Source organism: Balaenoptera physalus, assembly GCF_965194825.1.
Source record: "Balaenoptera physalus genome assembly, chromosome: 2".
Classification (NCBI taxonomy): Eukaryota; Metazoa; Chordata; class Mammalia; order Artiodactyla; family Balaenopteridae; genus Balaenoptera; species Balaenoptera physalus.
In genome coordinates, this window is record NC_138883.1 from 25,951,693 (window position 1) to 25,970,662 (window position 18,970).

At 51.1% G+C, this 18,970-nt stretch overlaps 1 protein-coding gene across 5 annotated transcripts; it reads left to right on the top strand.

Moving 5' to 3' along the window:
• The first annotated feature begins 1,792 nt into the window (after positions 1 to 1,792).
• ZDHHC22 (zDHHC palmitoyltransferase 22) lies at positions 1,793 to 18,970 on the top strand. Of its 5 annotated transcripts, none has more exons than XM_082451878.1 (4): positions 1,793 to 8,569; positions 9,970 to 10,169; positions 10,364 to 10,903; positions 11,463 to 16,236. In XM_082451878.1, the coding sequence occupies exons 3-4, from the start codon at positions 10,378 to 10,380 to the stop codon at positions 11,741 to 11,743; spliced, it is 807 nt and encodes a 268-aa protein (XP_082308004.1). In that variant the 5' UTR covers positions 1,793 to 8,569; positions 9,970 to 10,169; positions 10,364 to 10,377; the 3' UTR covers positions 11,744 to 16,236. The 5 variants fall into 5 exon arrangements, with proteins under 5 accessions (XP_082308004.1, XP_082308007.1, XP_082308005.1 ...); XM_082451879.1 differs by lacking the exon at positions 1,793 to 8,569 and adding an exon at positions 9,027 to 9,112; XM_082451880.1 differs by lacking the exon at positions 1,793 to 8,569 and adding an exon at positions 9,301 to 9,597.

An 18,970-nucleotide genomic window follows, 5' to 3' on the forward strand; every position in this document is an offset into this window, starting at 1 on the left:
TTAAGAATCCGCCTGCCAGTGCAGGGGACACGGGTTCGAGCCCTGGTCCGGCCGCGGAGCAACTAAGCCCGTGTGCCACAACTACTGAGCCTGCGCTCTAGAGCCCGCGAGCCACAACTACTGAGCCCACACGCCACAACTACTGAAGCCTGCGTGCCTAGAGCCCGTGCTCCACAGCAAGAGAAGCCACCGCAATGAGAAGCCCGTGCACCGCACCGAAGAGTAGCCCCCGCTCGCCGCAACTAGAGAAAAGCCCGCACAGCAAGCAACGAAGACCTAACGCAGCCAAAAATAAATAAATAAATTTTAAAAAATAAAATAAAAGATTATTTTGTTTAGTGTTGCAAATGCTAGTGTCACAAACAATTCTACAAAGATTAGAACTACGATACAATCTAATCTCTGTTATTCTGCTTCATATTATTTTAATGTTTTATTGTTGTTGCCTCCAAAAGTATCTTCTAAAAGTATTTGGCTGACATGCTTTCTCAATATTTGTATTAGCTATCAATGTTTCCTTCTATATTTAAACATTTAAAAGGCTTAATAATGATTTCTGTACCCCAAAAAAGGGACAGTGTTTATAATTATCATGAGTGATACAGCATTTTACTTTTGCAATAATAAATATACATTTATTCTTTAACTGATAGAATTTCAACAAATAGAGCACAAAAGAAGATACTCATTACAAATTACTTCTAGAAGGTGATCTACATTAGAAAGTGATTATTAGCAGTAGAGCCAAATGACATGCCATGTGTGTATAATGGAGATTATTTTGCTTCTTGGATGCAAAGGTTATGTAACACAGTCATAGCTCATGGATCATACACAAGTCCAGGGAACCCAGAAATGGTGCTGAAGTCTGAACTTAGCTATTCAGCCTTTCAAAGACCAAGGCTGAAGATGAAGCTGAAGAGCATATTCTGACCAGACACCAAGGTCAAAGCCAAATTGCATCCCTACTAAACTGTGTCCCTTCTGTAAGAGAGACATATAAATTGTCCATTGAAAATGATGTGGGAAATGTATGTATCAACATGGAAGGACTGTTTTATAATTGCTGAATTTTAAACACTAGTTAGAAAAGAGGATGAAGTGTGAGCCCAAATTTGTAATTAAGGAGGAAAAGTCTGAATAGATAGAGGATTGAAGGACACATATGAAATGTTAATGATGATTATCTCTGGGTTTAGTATTAAAGGATTGCTGCTTTGTTTTTTTGTTTTTTTAAAGAGCTATTCTTTTTTTTTTTAATTAATTACTTTATTTTTTGGTTGTGTTGGGTCTTCGTTTCTGTGCGAGGGCTTTCTCTAGTTGTGGCAAGCGGGGACCACTCTTCATCGTGGTGCACGGGCCTCTCACTATCGTGGCCTCTCTTGTTGCAGACCACAGGCTCCAGACGCGCAGGCTCAGTAGTTGTGGCTCACGGGCCTAGTTGCTCCGCGGCATGTGGGATCTTCCCAGACCAGGGCTCGAACCCGTGTCCCCTGCATTAGCAGGCAGATTCTCAACCACTGCGCCACCAGGGAAACCCTGCTGCTTTGTTTTAATAAAAATTTTTGTGTTTTCTTATAAAATATGATTTTTTAAAATAGAAAATATTCAGAATTCATCTTTTCTGTCTCTTCTTTCTGTTCTATCCGGGGCCAGATTTCAAGCTTGCGGAGCTGGCCGGATGGTCTGGGATACTGACCACAGCTGCCTGTAGTGCTCTCCGTCCATGTTCATTTGAGGTCAAGGCTTTGGCAGGCTGGAGCTGCCTTTCCTGGGCCTGTTTCTCTGAGGAGAGATACCAAGAGGAAGGCAAAGGTCAGTGGGGGTGCGGGGAAAGGCAGGGGGTAGTAGCTCCATTTGACCAGTGAGGAACTGGAATCTCAGAGAGGCTGGAAGTGCCAGGAAAATCTTATGTCTGTCCTGAGACCTGGGGGATAAATAACTTGAATATGCCTAAACTTTTCCATAGTAGAAGAAAGCACTCCAAGGTGTCCCCCAAATTAATTTTACTTTTCCTTTTTATCAATACAACTCACAAATTTTAGCTGATTACCTAGCTATCTGTAGCTAGATGTGGCCACGTGACTAAGTTCTGGGTGATGAGAAGTAAGTGGATGTGTTGTGTGCAACTTCCAGGAAACATCCTTAAAGAGAGGGGCATGTCCTTTCTCCTTGTCCCCTTCTTGCTGGTTGGAATATGGATATGATGGCTGGGGCAGGAGCAACCATTCTGGACCATCAGGCAACATGCTTGGGATGATGGAGCAACAAAGTAGAAAGAGTCTGGGCAGATGAACATTGAGCCTCCATAGCAGCCCTGGACCGGCTCCTTTAAACTTCACTGATGTGAGAGTGAAGTAAACTTCCATCTTAGTTTAAACCAGTGTTCTCTTGGGGTTTCTGTCACATGTCACAGAACCTAACCTTAATTAATTACAATAGCTACCTCTTACTTAATATTTCTACCCCAGCCACTATTCTAAGTGCTTTACAAGTGTTACCTTGTTTAATCCATATAAAAATTCTATGAGGTGGGAACTATAATTAACCTTGTTTCACAAATCAGGAACCTGAGACACAGAGAGGTTGATTAACTTGCTCAAGGTCACACAAGTGACTGGTGGAACTGAAATCTGGGCCTAGATCATCTGGCGCCAGAGGCTGTCCTCTGACTGCTCTTCTGGACCCTCTCCTTTGGCTCCTGGTCCCAGCTGACACTTCCATCCCCTGCTGCAGACCTCTTTATGTTAGCTCTAGTCCCCATCCCACCCCATTCCCTGTCTCCAGCAAAAAGCCCATTCTCTCTACACCTTGTTTCACTGAGAAAAGATTCTGGCTGGCTAACTCAGGCTAAAGCATAAGAGACCAACATTAGCATGATATGTTCCCTCTCCATAAGAAAAGCAGGCTCTTTATTTCTATGTCAGTGTGAGGGTTTAGGTGTGAGAAACACAGAAGGAGCCACACTGGGTGAGGCTTGGGCACTGGAATCAAGTAAAGTGAATTTTATACCTGCTGCCAGCAAGCTTTGCAGTCTAGGCAAATCTCATAACCACTCTGAGCCTCCATTTTCCCCTCTACAAAATAGGTAGAATCAGACTTTCATTAGGCTTGGGTGCTGTAAGGATTAAATGAAATAACCAATGTGAAGGCTCCTGGCCCCCATCAACTGGGCACAATAAGTATCAGTAAATATGTATCTTTATATAGTGGGATTCTGTTTATCTGTTGCTCCCTCTAGCCTATTTTTAAAGGTCAGACATTGAGATACAGTAACGTCCACCTTCTTGAAGGGTACAGATCTATAAGTTTTGACAAACATATAGTCATATAACTACCACCACAATCAAGGTATAGATTTTCACACCCAAATTGTTCCCTCCTTTGTCCCCAAGACTGTTTCTTACTCATTCTAGTATTTATTGAGCACCCACTGTGTGCCAGGCTCTGTGCTGGGTCCAAGCTACAGGAACAAAGCTGACAGGTAAGTCCCTGCCCTTGGAAGTTTATAGTTTATCAGATGGAAGGGGACAGTATACAAGAAAATAAACATACAAACAAACAGGATCATCATAGAAGCAGTAAATGCTATGCAGCAAGCAGGATTATTTGGTAGTTAGTAGCTGGGGGATTATTTCAGTCGAAAAGGCAGGTGCTATCCTTGTCATTGAAAATTCACAATCAAAGCTGCAGGTTAGTTAAAATCCCCATTTAATGGGCAAGGTACTTGAGGCTCAAAGGAAGGAACTTCCTCAAGGTCACACAACAAGTGAATGGGAAAACAAGGCTTCAAGCTCAAGTCAGCAGACACCAAAAGCTCACACCAAAAGCTCGTGCTTTTTCCATCACATCACACCGGGCCCTGGGCCGTCTCTGCTGGAGCAGCGGGGGCTCAGGGGTGTGAGGTCTTGGCTGCCTGCTGCTCTGCGGCCAGAAGGGCATAGCCAAGAGCCCTACGACAGCGACAGCCGAGCGCACTGCAGTGACCTCACTCTCCTGGTCTCCCCTCCCTCCTCCTCTAGTTAAGATGTCAACCTTCTGCCTCATACCCTCGCATCTTGGACACCTGGCGTTGCAGGGCTCTCCTCGGAGACAGCTAACCTCCTCCTGTGCCTCCCGAGCTTCTCCATCCTGAAGACATAAACTGAGGTTGCGTCAGACAGGTGAATGTCCACTCTCTCAGCACCCCTTTCCTTTCTTTTCCTCTCTCCTTTTCCTTCTTCCCCCCTCTGCCTTCTACTTCCTTCTTCTTTTCCCTCCCTCTTTCTCTCTGCCTCTGCCTCCTGAATGCTTTGAGACGAAAGGGCCAATTACTCTTGCTGCCACTACCTCTGTCCGCTAAGCTGTGTACTGGTCCACAGGCATAAGCATTCCTACCACGACTGCCTGAGCAGTCCCTGGAAACCACGGCTAATTGGTAAAAGATCGCATTCGTTTTTTTCCATAGCCTGAACACTTCAAAGGAGGCTCTGCCAAAGCCAAGCCAAGGTTGCCACGCCGATGCATCAATCACTAGGGAGACCGCTGAGGTTACCTGTCACCCAGAGGGTGACATTCACACCTGCTGTTTCTACCTTGGCATGTGGTCTTGGATGATGAACATCACTGGCCCCAATCACATTCACACTCTCCAGCACCACAAACAGCAGAGCGTTAGAGAGCATTTGATTAATGTGCTGCAGGCTTACTTTATTTACGCAATTTTACCCAAATATCTTATGTAAAGAGATATTATGCAGATCTCTTACTCTGAGGGAGTATGGTTTGTACCTGCATCCTTTATTCATCTTCCAGAAAAGTTAACTATCAATGAGATTTTTACATGTTAAGTCACATTTTAAATCGAATATAGGCAAGGCTTGCAAATTAATGTGCAGCAAATCTCTGAACCTCAATTTCCTCATAAGAGAAATGGGTTTAATAATTTTTCCCTAGCTAGCTTACAGGGCTGTTGAGAGGCTTGTAGAATAAAATTTTAATTTTGTAGATGTACTTTGTAAACTGCAAAGCGGTTTATTACATCAAAGTAATGTTATTGTTAAAATGAAGATGCAGTTGGCCAAGGAAATTATCACCTCCAAATAGAAATTCTGTGATAATCCAATTTTCATGTATTCGGCTGGCTAAGACAAAGATTACACTTGTATGTTTTTTGAATCCAGGCAGGCAGGGATGGCACCTCACTGAATTTTCTGAGACTTGGGGAGCGTTTTGTGGTAGCCTCTGGCTATGACTTGCTATTGACAGTAAAGAGCATCCTGTCTGAGGATGTCTATTAAAATCTTAATTTCAGGGCACCAGGCAAAGCCTTCAATCAGGGCAAGATCTTCAAGTGAACATCTCTTGCCATCGCCTAGCTACCTGCACCTGCCCTTCAGGGAGAATGGGGGTCATTAAAGGAAACTGAACATTGAAAAAAAAAAAAGGTAACCTTGAGACCCCAGTCTATCTTCACCCTGATCAATCTGAAATAAGAGCATGAGAATGAAGGAAACCCACCCCCTCTGCCTCTTTAGGTGTGGCCCTTGCATCTTGGAATGTTCTCTGTCCCAGACACTTGGGGAGTTGTAGGGCCAGACAGACATGTGTAGGGTTCCCCACCCAAGGGAGAAGCTGCTTACTGCGTAGAGTTCTTCTCTTTGTACACAACATTTTGAGGCAAAATGGAATGATTGCCACTGGGAAGGGAATTCATCTTATCCAGATAACCTCAGCAAATAGCAAGATTTGTGGCACATATTTCTGGGAAAGTGCTCACAAGCAATCAGATGCCTGTCTGTGTTCCTGACCCCTTGGGATCGCCTGCAGGTACAGTCATAGCTTGACTATGAGAATATATGATAAGGGTGATGGAGAGTGTGGCTTATAAATCATTTTCTGGCACTGTTTGTGGAGGATGAGACTGTAGTTGGGGTGGGTGGTGGCGGGATGCAAGATCAATGGGAAATGTGTCCTCAGCAGACATTTCAAAGACCTTGGAATGTAGCTTTTCCTCTCAGACAAAGATCAGTATCAATTCATCATTGATACACTTTTACTCAGTGTCCCTTCTGGACAAGTCATCATGTTAGGCGATATGGAGGAGACCCCCAAATATTTCCAACATAGACTGGGAGCTCTCATTTTAGTTAGAAAGATAAGGCATTCTTGTGGATAAAGATAAGAGCCCAGAAGAGAGACAGGAGGAGAAAGAAGCTAACGCTGTCCAGTCTCCTGCTGGGACTGAGGCACTTATGTTATCCCATTTGATCATCAGCACCACCACAAGGTAATATCTTCATCCCGTTTTACGGAGGAGAATACTGAGATCAGAGAGGTTCGATGACTTGCTCCAGGTGCCACAGCTGGTTAGTGGCAATAAAGTGTCCGTTCTTAGTCTGCTTAATTCTGGTGGGGCCAGAATTGAAGGGAAGTTTTCAAATTGCCTTCTATATTGATTTCGTCAAAGATAATCACCAATTTTAGAAAAACAAACTAACATTTGGCTGTGCTTCCTCTTACTCCATTCACTTAGGAGCCGGGTGCCGAGGAACTACTAGCTCTAGATCTGAAGCTTTAATGTCCTTTTCTGTTGATAAACCATATTTCTAAATAAATCATTGTTTTTGTCCGTTTGCGTTTCCAAGGCCAGATCTCTGTCTCTTTCCTGGCTGAATACTCCCTTCCCCCACCAACATCTTCCCATGTGCCTTTAGCTTCTCCTTTCTCTCTCTCCTTCCCTACCCTCACACACACACAGAAATTCAGACGCACACCTTCCCACCACACACCCATATGCAAAATAAAATTAGAAATACTCCCCAACTCTCAAGGTATTTAGGGAATGGAGATCTTCAATGAATACAGCCAAGTGCTCCATTCCCTCCCTCCCAAGCCAGGGTGAGAGGCAGGCAGAGCTTGTGAAAAGGGTCCAGACAGCCCTGATTTTGACACCAAGAAGCTCTAAAGGAAAAAAAGGCCACTTGTGCTTTCCTCTATCTGCCCTGTGGCCACTGGATCTCACAGGGCCACCAGATTCTCAGAGCCAACACCTGGCAAGCTGTTCTTTTGTTTGTATGTAAAATCCTTTCAGAACAGGAAAAGGTTTCCTGGTCCCCTCTTTTATTTTGATGCACACTGTCGAAATCCAGAGAAAACAGTATCTGATGTTTCAAAAATACAGGCTGAGCTGATAAGCATATTGTCCTCGTTTTAAGGGATTGTTCTTGTTTTAATCAATCAGTTGAGGAAGCAATAAATAATCATTTATTTATGATGTTTGCCTTCACCCAGAGGAGTGGAACAGGGCAGGTAGGTGAGCTCTGACAGCCCAAGAAACCGAGGTAGTGGTGGTGTCAATATTCCTGCAGCGGTTCAAAGCTCTCTCTGCTCCCTCCAACCTCCATTTGACACGCACTGGCCAACTGTCCCCACCCTCCTGGTACCCACCTCAGACTAGTGGGATCAGAAAAAGAAAGGAAATAGGAACAGGGAGATGAGGGCAGGACTCCAGGCAGAAGCTCCTGGTTCAGCTGTTCAAGCTCTGTGTCTGGATAAACCACTCAGTTGTCCTCCCTTCTCCCAAATCAGAGCTCCCCCTGGGTCTCAGGGTGATGCTGGGTTGTGTAGAGGCTGAGAGCAGGTCCATTAGTTCAAATCCAGGCTCTGTCACTTACCCGCTGTATGTCCTTGGGCATGTGACTTAGCTTCTCTGTGCCTCAATCTCCTCATCCATACAAGGGGATCATGGAGCTTCTGCTGAGAGGGTTAACAAAGCTTCCTTATGCTAAAGGCTTATTAGCACAGTGCCTGGTTCATAGTAAGGACCCAATAAATAGAGTCAGTGATTATAAACTAATGCTCAAATAGTGCTCACCACAGGTAGGCCCTGTTTAAGGGCTTTACATAAATTGTTGTCATATAACCCTCACATCTCTGTTTTACAGATGGGGAAACTGGAATCTGAAGATCACACAGTAGTGAATGATGGCTATTCAGACCCGGGCAGACAGGCTCCGGAGTCGGGGCTCTCAGCACTTCCGTGCACAATGACGTTGATCTTTAGGCGTGTTGCCCCCGGCAAGCTGAACTCCTAAACCCCCAGGTTTTCCTCGCTCCGAGAATGGAGAGCAGCGGAGGGCTGTTAGCCACAGTGGGGAGGGAGGGAGCAGATGATGGTTAGAGCATCACATCAGGGTGGAATCCAGAGCTCCCAGCTGGAACCAGCGGCTGAAGTCAGGCGGGGAGCCCCAGCCCGCTCCAGAGGAGCGAGGGGAGGAAGGGGGTCAAGTCCCCGAGGCCGAGAGGGGTGGCCAGAGCACCGCCCCTCGGAGGGGAGGGAGGGGTGACGGGGCTGGGGGCGGGGGTGCCCAGCTGCCATCCCCGCCGTCTCCGGGCCCCCACTCGCTGGCGCCCCAGTGGGAGGACGGCAGCTGCCCGCTTCCTCCTTCCCACACCCCCGCTACCTGCCCAGTCCCCGAAGCGAAGCGTGAGGAGGCTGCGAGCCGGCGGGGCCGAGCCCACAACTTTGCAGCCTCGGGGAGGGCGAGAGCCGGCGTCCGAGGCTCCCCTTGTCCGCGACCAGAGCTTGGTGAGTTCATTTCCCCACTGCTCTGCGGCGGTGCGGCGGCGGCGGCCGCGCGGGGGGCGGCTTCCCGGGCGTCCGGGAGGCGGTGGCCGAGAAGCCGGCGGCCGCCCGCGCTGCCTGCCTCGCTAGGGCTCCGGCTGTGCCGCCCGCCGCCGCGGGCGCGGCCGGCGCCAGTGCTAAACGGCCACCGGGCCGCCCCAGCGGTCTCCGCTGTCCCTTCTCCCGCACAGGGCCGGGGCTGCGGTGCGGCCGCCCGCCGTGCGCCCCGCACTCCCCCAGCCCGTCCTTCGCCTTCCAGGCGCCGCGGCGCATCTGGAGGCTGCTCCCGCGGCCCCCCTGGCGACCAGCGTGGGGAAGACACTTGCTTCGCCGGATCCCGGGCCGCGGGCTCTCTGGGGTGGGCAGCGCCGCCGCAGCCCCCGGGAGCCCCCAGCGACCACCCCCGGGCGTGCCCTGCGCTGAGCCCCTGCGGCAGAGAGGGACCCGCGGTCCCCATGGGGGCCGCGAGTCTCCTGGGGCACTGGCACCTGCAAAGGGGACTCCAAGGTGATCAGTCACCCAGTGGGGACGGGACAGCCTGGACGGAGGCCTAGTGGCATTCGCCCGTCCTGGGTGCAGCAGCCTTCCCAGAACTTTTCTCGCGCCTCGGGCTCGCCTGCTCCTTAGCCCCTGGAAAAGTTCTAGCGGGCTCCCGGAATCCTATTTTTCGATGGCTTCCGAAGCTGGACAGGAACCGGGGCTGTGGGGTGGGGTGGAATAAATTTGTGGTAGGGCTGCGCTCAGCGGCGGGGGTCGATCCCGTGGAAACCTGGCCAAGCATCCACGCCTGCGCCCAGGGAGAGCTTGTTGGCATCGAAGGGGTTTCAGCGCCATCGGGGTTGTTTGGGTTTCTCGCTCCAGGAGGGCGGGAGGCAAGCGCGGAGGAGGGGGGGATTTTAATTTCGTCGCCTCAAATGAAAACGCTCTTTGCCAAGAAATAGCTAGGGCAGCCAGCTTCGGAGAGATGGGCTGACCGGAACCGGCTGACACAGGTATTCCTGCTGCGCCCCCCAATCCCACCCATTGCCTAAGTGCTTGTGGGAATGTATCGATCGTTGTAATTGATTTTTTCTAAAAAGCCAGGTGGCAGCGGCTGCGTGTGTGTACACACAGATACACACATACACAAACACAGATACCGAGGCGCACGCAGATTACACATACAAAGTCACACACAAGGAACCCCCCCCCCACACACACACACAGGCAAGCACACATACCCCCAAAGCTCTTTGCGTTGTGGGCAAGGTCCCTGAGTATTGCCCAATATGGGGGATGGCACGGAGAAAGGGGAGGTGAAACAGTACTTCCAGTAGGTCATTTCTATCTGCCCCCACCCCAAATCTTCTGCTTTCTCCTCCTAGGGGGTCTGAAGGAAGAATCCCAAACCTGGGCACGTCTCCACTGCCATAAAAAAGCAGAGCCCTAGGCAGCCCCCGCTCTGCCACCCTCACCCACCTCCTACGGACGGAGAACAAGTCCCCACCTCGCCCTCCTCGTACCTGACCCCCGGGGCGTCAAGGCGCCGAGGTGGCTCAAAAACGGAGGAGGTGGGCACCAGAAGGTAGGGCTTGGCTCCCAGAAGCTGTCATGATCTCGGGGTCTCACGCCTGCTTGGTCACGGGTTAGGGAAGAGAGGAGGGGTGATCCGAGGGACATGGGTTTGCGTGGAGCAGGACGGACAGATAGCGCCGGGGAGCGCCCTAGGGAGCCCTCTGGACGCTGCAGTGAGTCTTCCTCTCACCCTGGGCCCCTTAGGAATGTAATCGAGGATGCTGGCCCTGAGGCTGCTCAACCTGGTGGCCCCCGCCTACTTCCTGTGCATCTCCCTGGTGACCTTCGTGCTGCAGCTCTTCCTCTTCCTGCCTAGTATGCGTGAGGACCCCTCGGCCGCCCGGCTCTTCTCACCTGCGCTGCTCCATGGGGCATTCTTCCTGTTCCTCTCAACCAACGCCCTGGGTAATTATGTCCTGGTCATCCAGAACTCCCCAGACGACCTGGACGCCTGCCAGGGGACCGCAGCCAGGAGGGCCCTGTGCCCTCCGCCCAGCACCCACTTCTGCCGAGTGTGCGCCAGAGTCACCCTGAGGCACGACCATCACTGTTTCTTCACCGGCAACTGCATCGGGAGCAGGAACATGCGCAACTTCATCCTGTTCTGCCTCTACACCTCGCTGGCCTGCCTCTACTCCATGGTGGCCGGCGTGGCCTACATCTCCGCAGTCCTCTCCATCTCCTTCGCCCACCCCCTGGCCTTCCTCACGCTCCTTCCCACCTCCATCAGCCAGTTCTTCTCCGGTGAGTGGGCCTTGGCAGGCAGGTTGGGCCCTATGCAAGGACCTCCTACCTCAACCCTAAGTTGGCCAGGTTTAGCAAATACAGGACGCCCAATTGTAATTTCAGATAAACGATGCATAACTATTTAATATAAGTATTTCCTGAATATTGCAGGGGACATACTTATACTAAAATTTTTTAGTTATCTATTTGAAATTCAGACTAACTGGGCTTGCTGTATGTCACCTGGCAACCTCCCTCCCCACCCCCATCCTCATTCACCTTCTCCTCGTTGCTCACCACTGTCCATTTGCTCATAGAATGGTGGCAAACCAGGCAATACACCTGCCCTGTGCCAGGAGGGGCTGATTGCTGGCCATCCCTCCGTGCAGCCTGCGAGGTACCCCCATGCTATGGCCTTCCTCTGCCTGGACCGCAATCCTGCTCACATGTTCCTCCGAGGACTTTGCCCTCCCAAGGTCTTGCTGATCAACCACAGTGAGGTCGACCAGGGTGCCGGGCCAGTCCCGGCAGAAGGCTAACCCTCACCCTCCTACCCACTATATTTGACCCCCTCCAGGTTGTTCTCCGGTCTGCAGGTGGCTCAGAGAAAGGAACATCCTGGTTGGAGATGCAGCCATATTTAAGGACTCCATCTTCACACCACAGAGCCACGGGACTGGTGTGGGATCTGACCCTCCAGGAGGCTCTTACACTTGCAGGAGCCAGGCATGTAGACCTTCACACTGGGGCTCAGCTATGCCCCCCGGTGAGGACTGTGCTTTATATAGCGTACCCCAAGGAGAGTGGGGTACCAGGCCCAGAGGGACCTGGTTCCTGGTGGCAGGAACCAGCCCTTGAAACCAGCCAGGAAACACCCTACCTGGCCGTGAAACTTGCCCCTACCTCATGTCCTTCACTCCACCTACCCTGGCCTTTGAGTCTGACTGACTTGGCTCTTACAATTAGTAGCATGCACATATGGACACGTAGCTGTGCGTGTGTGATGTTATCTCCATTCCTCATGAAGAAACTGAGGCTCAGATGGGGTTAAATGGCTGCCCAGGATCTTACTACTTCCGAGCAGCAGCCTCTGGCCTGCCTCCCAGGTCTTTAGACAATGCACAGCAGCAGAGGGAATACAGCATGTTTCATACCCCATTGACCTTTCAGGGACAAAAAAGACAGGGTGCAACTTCTTCCACTGAGAACCCCAAATTGTCTTGATATGCCTGGGCTGGACATTCATAAAATTCTGCCTCACTCTGGGGGAAGCCATCGTTTTGGTCTTTGTTGGGGCCTCAGCCCAGTCCTCTGCAGGCATAAAACTTTGTGCCATTTGGCAGTAGGAACACAGAGACCCTGGAAGATGGACCCAGCTATGAGGGTTGCCTTGAGGGCTGGTGGTTGAGCTGGGCCCAGAACTCAGAGCTCTCGGACCTTCTGGATCCTGGCGCCAGCATAGGAGGCTGCTGGGACTGAAATAACCAGGACGGGGGAGGGTAAGTGGGCGGGCTGGGGGTGGAGTGTGACACCGGCAGGTGGAGAGACGAGGAGAGCCAGAGAGACTGATTACACTTTCTTTTCCAAGTAGTTTCATCACATAAAAATGGGTGCTTCCAAAGAGAGGATCTTGAAATGGTTTGATTTAAGCCTGGGCTTGAGGCCTGTCCATATGTGCTAGGTTTGGGTGGGAGACAGGAAGGTAAAGAAGAGGAACCTCTTGCTTTGATCTGATGGGGGAACAGAGCCAGTCAGTGCCTATCTTGGGACCCAGATCCCTATTCTAGCAGAAACATGAGTCCCACTATCTTTTACCTCCTCACCAGACCCACTAGGAAAAGGAGGCCAAGATTTCTTTTTCTTTTTCTTTTTATTATTTGGCTGCATTGGGTCTTAGCTGCGGCACGCAGGATCTTCACTGTCGCATGCGGGATCTTTTGTTGCGGTTCATGGGCTCTTTGCTGCGGCGCGCGAGCTTCTCTCTACTTGTGGTGCTCGGGCTCCAGGGCGCGCGGGCTCGTTAGCTGTGGTGCGGGGGCTCTCTAGTTGTCCTGCGGGCTCTAGAGTGCACGGGCTTAGTTGCCCCATGGCATGTGGGATCTTAGTTCCCCGACCAGGGATCAAACCCACATCCCCTGCACTGGAAGGCAGATGCCTAACCACTGGACCACCAGGGAAGTCCCGAGGCCATGATTTCTAATCTCCAACTCTCCCATCTCCTCTTCCTCCTTTGCTGGCCTTTCATCTTTCCCCTTGGCAGCCCTTCTCTCGCCTGCCCTGACACACACCTCACCTGTTCAGCTTCTCCCTTCCTGCCCCTTCTCCCTCTCTTCTCAACCCAAACGGTTGAGAGCACCGCCCTGTCATCTGCTCCGGAGGCCAGCTGGACAGGAGGGTGTAAAAAGGGGCAAGTCGCTTGCTAGATTGAGCTGTCCCCAACTGTGGCACTGCCCCTAAGGCAGATCTGCCACCAGAGCACGGGATGGCTGTGTGTGGGCCCCGGGAGCCAGAAGTGGGAGGGGTCTTCTGGCGGCTGTACCCACATGCCCTCCGTTGATGCCAGAGAGGAAGGAGACTGGCCAGTTAGATTTTAGAAGCTGTTCTTTCTTTTGGCTTCGTGGGACCAGTACAGGTTGTGTCACTTCTCTGAGCCTCATTCTTCTCATCTGGGAAATGGAGGTGACACCATCTGACCTGTGTCATGGAATTTGTAAAAGTACGCCAGTGTGGTGGGTGCCAGAAAGTCCAGTAGAAGGGAAAAGGGGTTAATATTTGTTGAGCAAATATTATGCGCTAACCACGGTGCAGGTCTCATTTCATCCAATCCTCAGGACAAGTTTGTGAGGTAGGTATTATTATATCATTTTTAAAGACTCAGCAACCAAAGGCTTAACAAGGTTAAGTTGCTTTGAAAGCACACAGCTAGTATGAGCCCAACCCAAGCTTTGCTAGCCTCCAGAGCCCACATTCTTCCTGCAATACTGCCTCTCTGAAGTTGCTTCTTGATGAATGAGCCACTTTGGGAGGGAGAGAGCTTCTTATCCCAGGATGTATATTAAAGATGCTGGGTGATGATCTGTCAAAGGTGCTATAGGTGCTTGGTGGAAAGCCGGGGTGGAGTGATTGGATGGTGTGACCCTTCAGGCCCGTTAGGAAAATTCTGTGATTTTCTAAAAAAGCAGAACTATTATTAAATAGTTCAGAGGAACTGAGGCAGCCAGGCTAGGCAGCTTCAAACACTTTGAGAGAAAGCATGTCCCCAGAATAGCCTTTTGTAGCTGCTGCAAGGGGCCGGGGAAAGGCCACAAGGTCTTTTCTGCATGCCTTGATTTAGCGCCAGAAAAAAAGAGACTGTGGAAAACAGCTTCCATCAGCCCAGGCTTGTCCCTGAGGCTGAGTTGCAAGGCAGGCTTGCGCTTGACAGCTCTGATGTTTGCACATCCCAGCTTGAAGGCCATCTTTGCCTGTAGCATTCTTGCACCCCAGAGGGCACCATGGTCCCAGGATCCTTCATCCTGCACATGGCTGCCTGAGCTAACCTGTGCTGACAAGGAAGAAGTGGGTCAGAGGCATGGCACAGCCCAAGGTGAGCCCTGTCCCGTTGCTGCCCCCTGCTCCCCGTGCAAGCCAGCTGGACTGAACTTTCCATCCCCCGGGCAGCAGGACTTTATTTGTCCCCAAGTTTGCAAAGAGAAACCTGCTATCAAAGCTCCTAGGGCTGAGGGCAAGAGTGGGATGCTAATGAGCAAACCTGAATCGTATCCACATCCTCCTGGCCACTGAGTCCACCATTGCTCAGATTGGAAAAGGTTTTTTTTTAGTTTATTTATTTGGTTGCGCTGGGTCTTAGTTGCGACAGGCCGGCTCCTTAGTTGAGGCTCACAGGCTGCTTAATTGTGGCATGTGAACTCTTAGTTGTGGCATGCATGTGGGATCTACTTCCCTGACCAGGGATTGAACCCGGGCTCCCTGCATAGAGAGCGTGAAGTCTTAACCACTGTGCCACCAGGGAAGTCCCTGGAAAAGTTTTAAAAGCCCAACCCTCAGGGGTCTGGGAATGGAAACGTGGGGAGATGAGAAGAGGTCCGTGGGCGCCAGGGGAAGCTGGAGAAGGGAGGAATAGGGTTGAGATTTGCAGAGGTTGAATAGGTTGTAAGGTAGGGTCTCTGGCAGGTACCCGCATCTCACTGGAGGAAGTGATGGTGAGCTTGCCCTGCTGGAGAGAGGGGCTGAGGAGGGCTTTTGAGTTCTCTCCAGGGCCCACTGCCCTGGCTGTTGGGCAGGTCAAGGCTGCTAAAGTTGTAGCCCAGCCAGATCTCCAAGCCCTGGAAAGGAGAAGGAGAAAGCGTGATGGTCTTAAGAGCTAAATTGAGCCCCTTTTGGAGGTAGTCTCCTTATCTGTGAAGGATGCCCAGCAGGGAGTGCCGCACTGAATGTGAACCAGAATGCTGGCCACTGCGCACACAATTTCTCTGAATCATGCAACCCTATGGAATCATTGTTGTTATACCCATTTTACATTATGAGCAAACTGCAGCTCAGAGAAGTTAAGAAACTTTTGCAAGACCACAGAGCTGGGAGATTCAAACTTAGCACGGACCGACCACCCCAGCTCGGAGGAAGAGTGGGGAATCTCTTACTCAGTGATGTTTAAACCAGTCATGGAGAATGCTGGTTTAGAGGGGTTTAGGGAAGGTCCAGCTCAAGGCAGGGACCTAGACTGATGACCTTGGGGGCCTCTTCCAGCCTTAGCAAGCTCTGACAGGACGGCTCTGGCTGAAAGTTCCAGTGGCCATACTGTCCTCTTTTTAACATTGATGACGGAATTATCCTCTGCACTGCCTTGAAACTCGTGATTTATTCTTCTTGATGACTAGGCCCTGTTCTCCATCATGCTGTCACTTTCCCGAGTCCTCCCAGCCAGTGCTCACAGCTCCGAAGAGAAGGCACTGCAGTCTAGACAGCTGCCCAGGCACCAGCTCCCTCTCCAGGGTCCTCAGCTCGCTCCTCTCTCCTCCTGAAAAAAACCCCTTCTCCCTGTTTCTAGCCCCAAAAGAGAAGGCAGAGAGAGAGAGAGAGAGAGAGATGGTATCACTGACCCTGAGGAAATGCTAGCATCTAGGCACTGCCGGTAGAAGTTTCCTTTCCTTTCTCCTCCACGTCCTCAGTTCTCCTCTCTCGCCTCAGGAGCCATCAGCACTAAGAAAAAGTTAGGACAACTTGTTCCTCTCCCTCGCTGCAGAGCTGAGATGTAGCTCCAATCTCATTAATCTCCCCCCTAGTGGAAAGCGCCTGCTTGGATGGCAGTTCAGTGCGTGGCCTGGCTGTAAAATGGTTCTGTTGTTTTCCCGCCCCCTGCAGGAGCTGTCCTTGGTCCTGAAATGTTCGTCATCCTCATGCTCTACCTCTGGTTTGCCATCGGCCTGGCCTGCGCCGGCTTCTGCTGCCATCAGCTGCTGTTGATCCTCCGGGGGCAGACCCGCCACCAGGCGCGGAAGGGGGTGGCAGTGAGGGCCCGGCCTTGGCGCAAGAACTTACAGGAGGTCTTCGGAAAGAGGTGGCTCCTGGGCCTGCTGGTCCCCATGTTCAATGTTGGAAGTGAGAGCTCCAAGCAGCGGGACAAGTAGCGGGCACTCCCGTCATTTCTCTCTGTGTGTGTATTGACGCCTCGTGAACATAAGACCACAACACCCTGTCTCCGCCCATGGCCCACTACAACTTTGGACTGGTAAGGTCCTAACATCCACCCCTGGTCTGTAACACACAGAGAACAGCGTTGGCTGGTGGATCATGACGAGGAGGGAGAATGGCCACCGAGGCACCGCTAGGTTCCCCATGAGCCAGCCTGGTGGCCGCTAGCCGTGCAGAGCCTCTGCTTTTGTTTCTTCCCCCTTGGGGTGCCTGCTCTTCCCCTCTGCCTGGTTCACCCACGCTCCACCAAGTCTCCTGTCATCACTGCTATCTGCTAGGGCGTTTCCTCTCAGCCCCGTGTTAGGAGTGGGGAGTGGATTCTTGCTGCTGGTATGAAGCTCCCCAGGACCTGGAGTCTGGCAAAAACGCAAAAACGTTTAAAATTACCATGTGTGAGAGGCACCCAAGTCAGCTCTGCCAGCTGCTAGTGAGGTTGGGAAGGGAGGGGGGTGTGTCCTCATCCCCTCTGTGGAATTTTTAACAGTGGAAGGAAAAAAGAAGTCAGTAGCTTGCTGCCCAGCCCTCAAGTTGCAAGGCCCTTTCTCTGGGAGACAGCAGCCAATGGCCTGGGATTTCTAGCTGCTGTCCCCTCTCCACCCCGCCCCAGCTGGCTACCCGGTCCAATCCAGGACCTGGCTGGATGCTTCCTTTCCCTGGCACTCTTCCAGCCTTTCCCATTGGTCCCCAGCCTCTGGGTCTTTGCTAGATGCTGGGAAGGCAAGGAAGAAGAGAGAAGGAAAGGGAGATACTGATAAATGAGAGTGGTATGTGATTGCACAACCATATAGAAGGGGGCATGTGATCGTGTGTGTGTGTGTGTGTGTGTGTGTGTGTGTGTGTGAGAGAGAGAGAGAGAGAGAGAGAAGTGGTGAGGAATGTTGTTATGAAAATAGAGAAAGAATGGGAAGAGAGAGGGTCACACAGAGATTGGGCACTGGGATATTTGAGGACTGAGAATGAAAGGGGCAAATGGATTCATTTCTGAAGGATATTCTAGCAGCTAAAGCTATTCAGTGTTTGAATAGTTGCCTGGGAAGGTAGTGAGTGCCTCACAACTGGAGGTATTCCAGAAGGGGCTAGGCAGTCATCTGGCAGGCATGCTGTGGAAAGAATTTCTGCACAGGGTCAGGGAAAAGAAGATCCTTTCCCACCCCAAGATGCCAGTGTCTTCTTCATGATTACCAGGTCCAGAGGCAAGATCTGCAGGGATACCTGTGAATTATTTGCTTTCGTGGAGGATGGGGCGGGCATGGAGTGGTCTGAAAATCATGATGCAAACTTTCAGGACCCTACCTGACCACCAGGGAGATGGGACTACTAGGTATTAATGCTAGTTGAGGGGGTTGGCCTTTGAGAACAGGGAGATGGAGCAGTGTCGGGGCAGTGGTGGGGAGAACAAAGCTGGAAAATCATGTTCAACTCTGAGGAGTGAGATTGGGAGAGTTGAGGCTCAGGAATGGGGAGACCAGAATATAGGGGTGCAATTGGGAGACCAGCCCTGACTGGCTCTGGATGAGGGCACTGCTCTGCATTCTGGGACCCAGAAGACCAGACTCCTGGGGCATATGAGGGAGTGGGGACAATACAAGTGCCCCCTCCTGACTGGGTCCCAAGGCCATTCTGCCATCCAGTCTGCTGGAGCCCACACTCTGCAGTGTCCAGCTGGTGGCCACAGTGACCCCAACCATTGCCACACGACACTGCACAACACCTCGAGTTCTTGAGCAGAGCTTGGGAGGACTTTATCTTGGTTCTGCCTTCATGCTCCCTAGAGAACTAATGTAGTAATGGTGCCACCTGCTCATCCTTCTCCCCCTTATATTATTCATTCATTCATCCTACATGTATTTACTGAGCACCAGCTATGTGCCAAGTCTCCACCAGGCACTGGTATACAGTGGTGAACAAGATGAAATCCCTGCCACCAAGAGCATCCTGTTGCTGCCCCCATGTCCCCACCCCCTGAAAAAGTCACTTTCCCTTCTTGCTGGTCAGCAGGATAGGTCACTTGGAGGGGAGGGATGTGGCAGAGAGGGTTGAAGGGGAGCCCAGGCTTCCTGGATGGAGGGGTCATTGGGGCGGGGCGGGGGCTTCCTCACCCTCAGTTCTGACCATATTGAATCAGTGGGAGTGGAAGTGGAGAAGGGAAAGGGCCTGGCTCACTCCTGACCCCAAAGCTCAAGCTTGGAAGCCAGCCCTGCCATGCTCAATCTCCTGGAGGCTCAGCATTGTGAGGGAGCAAAAGGGATATGTGCAGGGAGTCATCTCCTGGCTGACTGGTCAGTGGGGGTGACAGTGGGGAGGTTGCCAGGTGTAGGACTTGAGAAATATTTGTACACATGGCCCTATACTGTCGATGAAGAACATCAATAAAATATGTGGTTTTAAATTGGA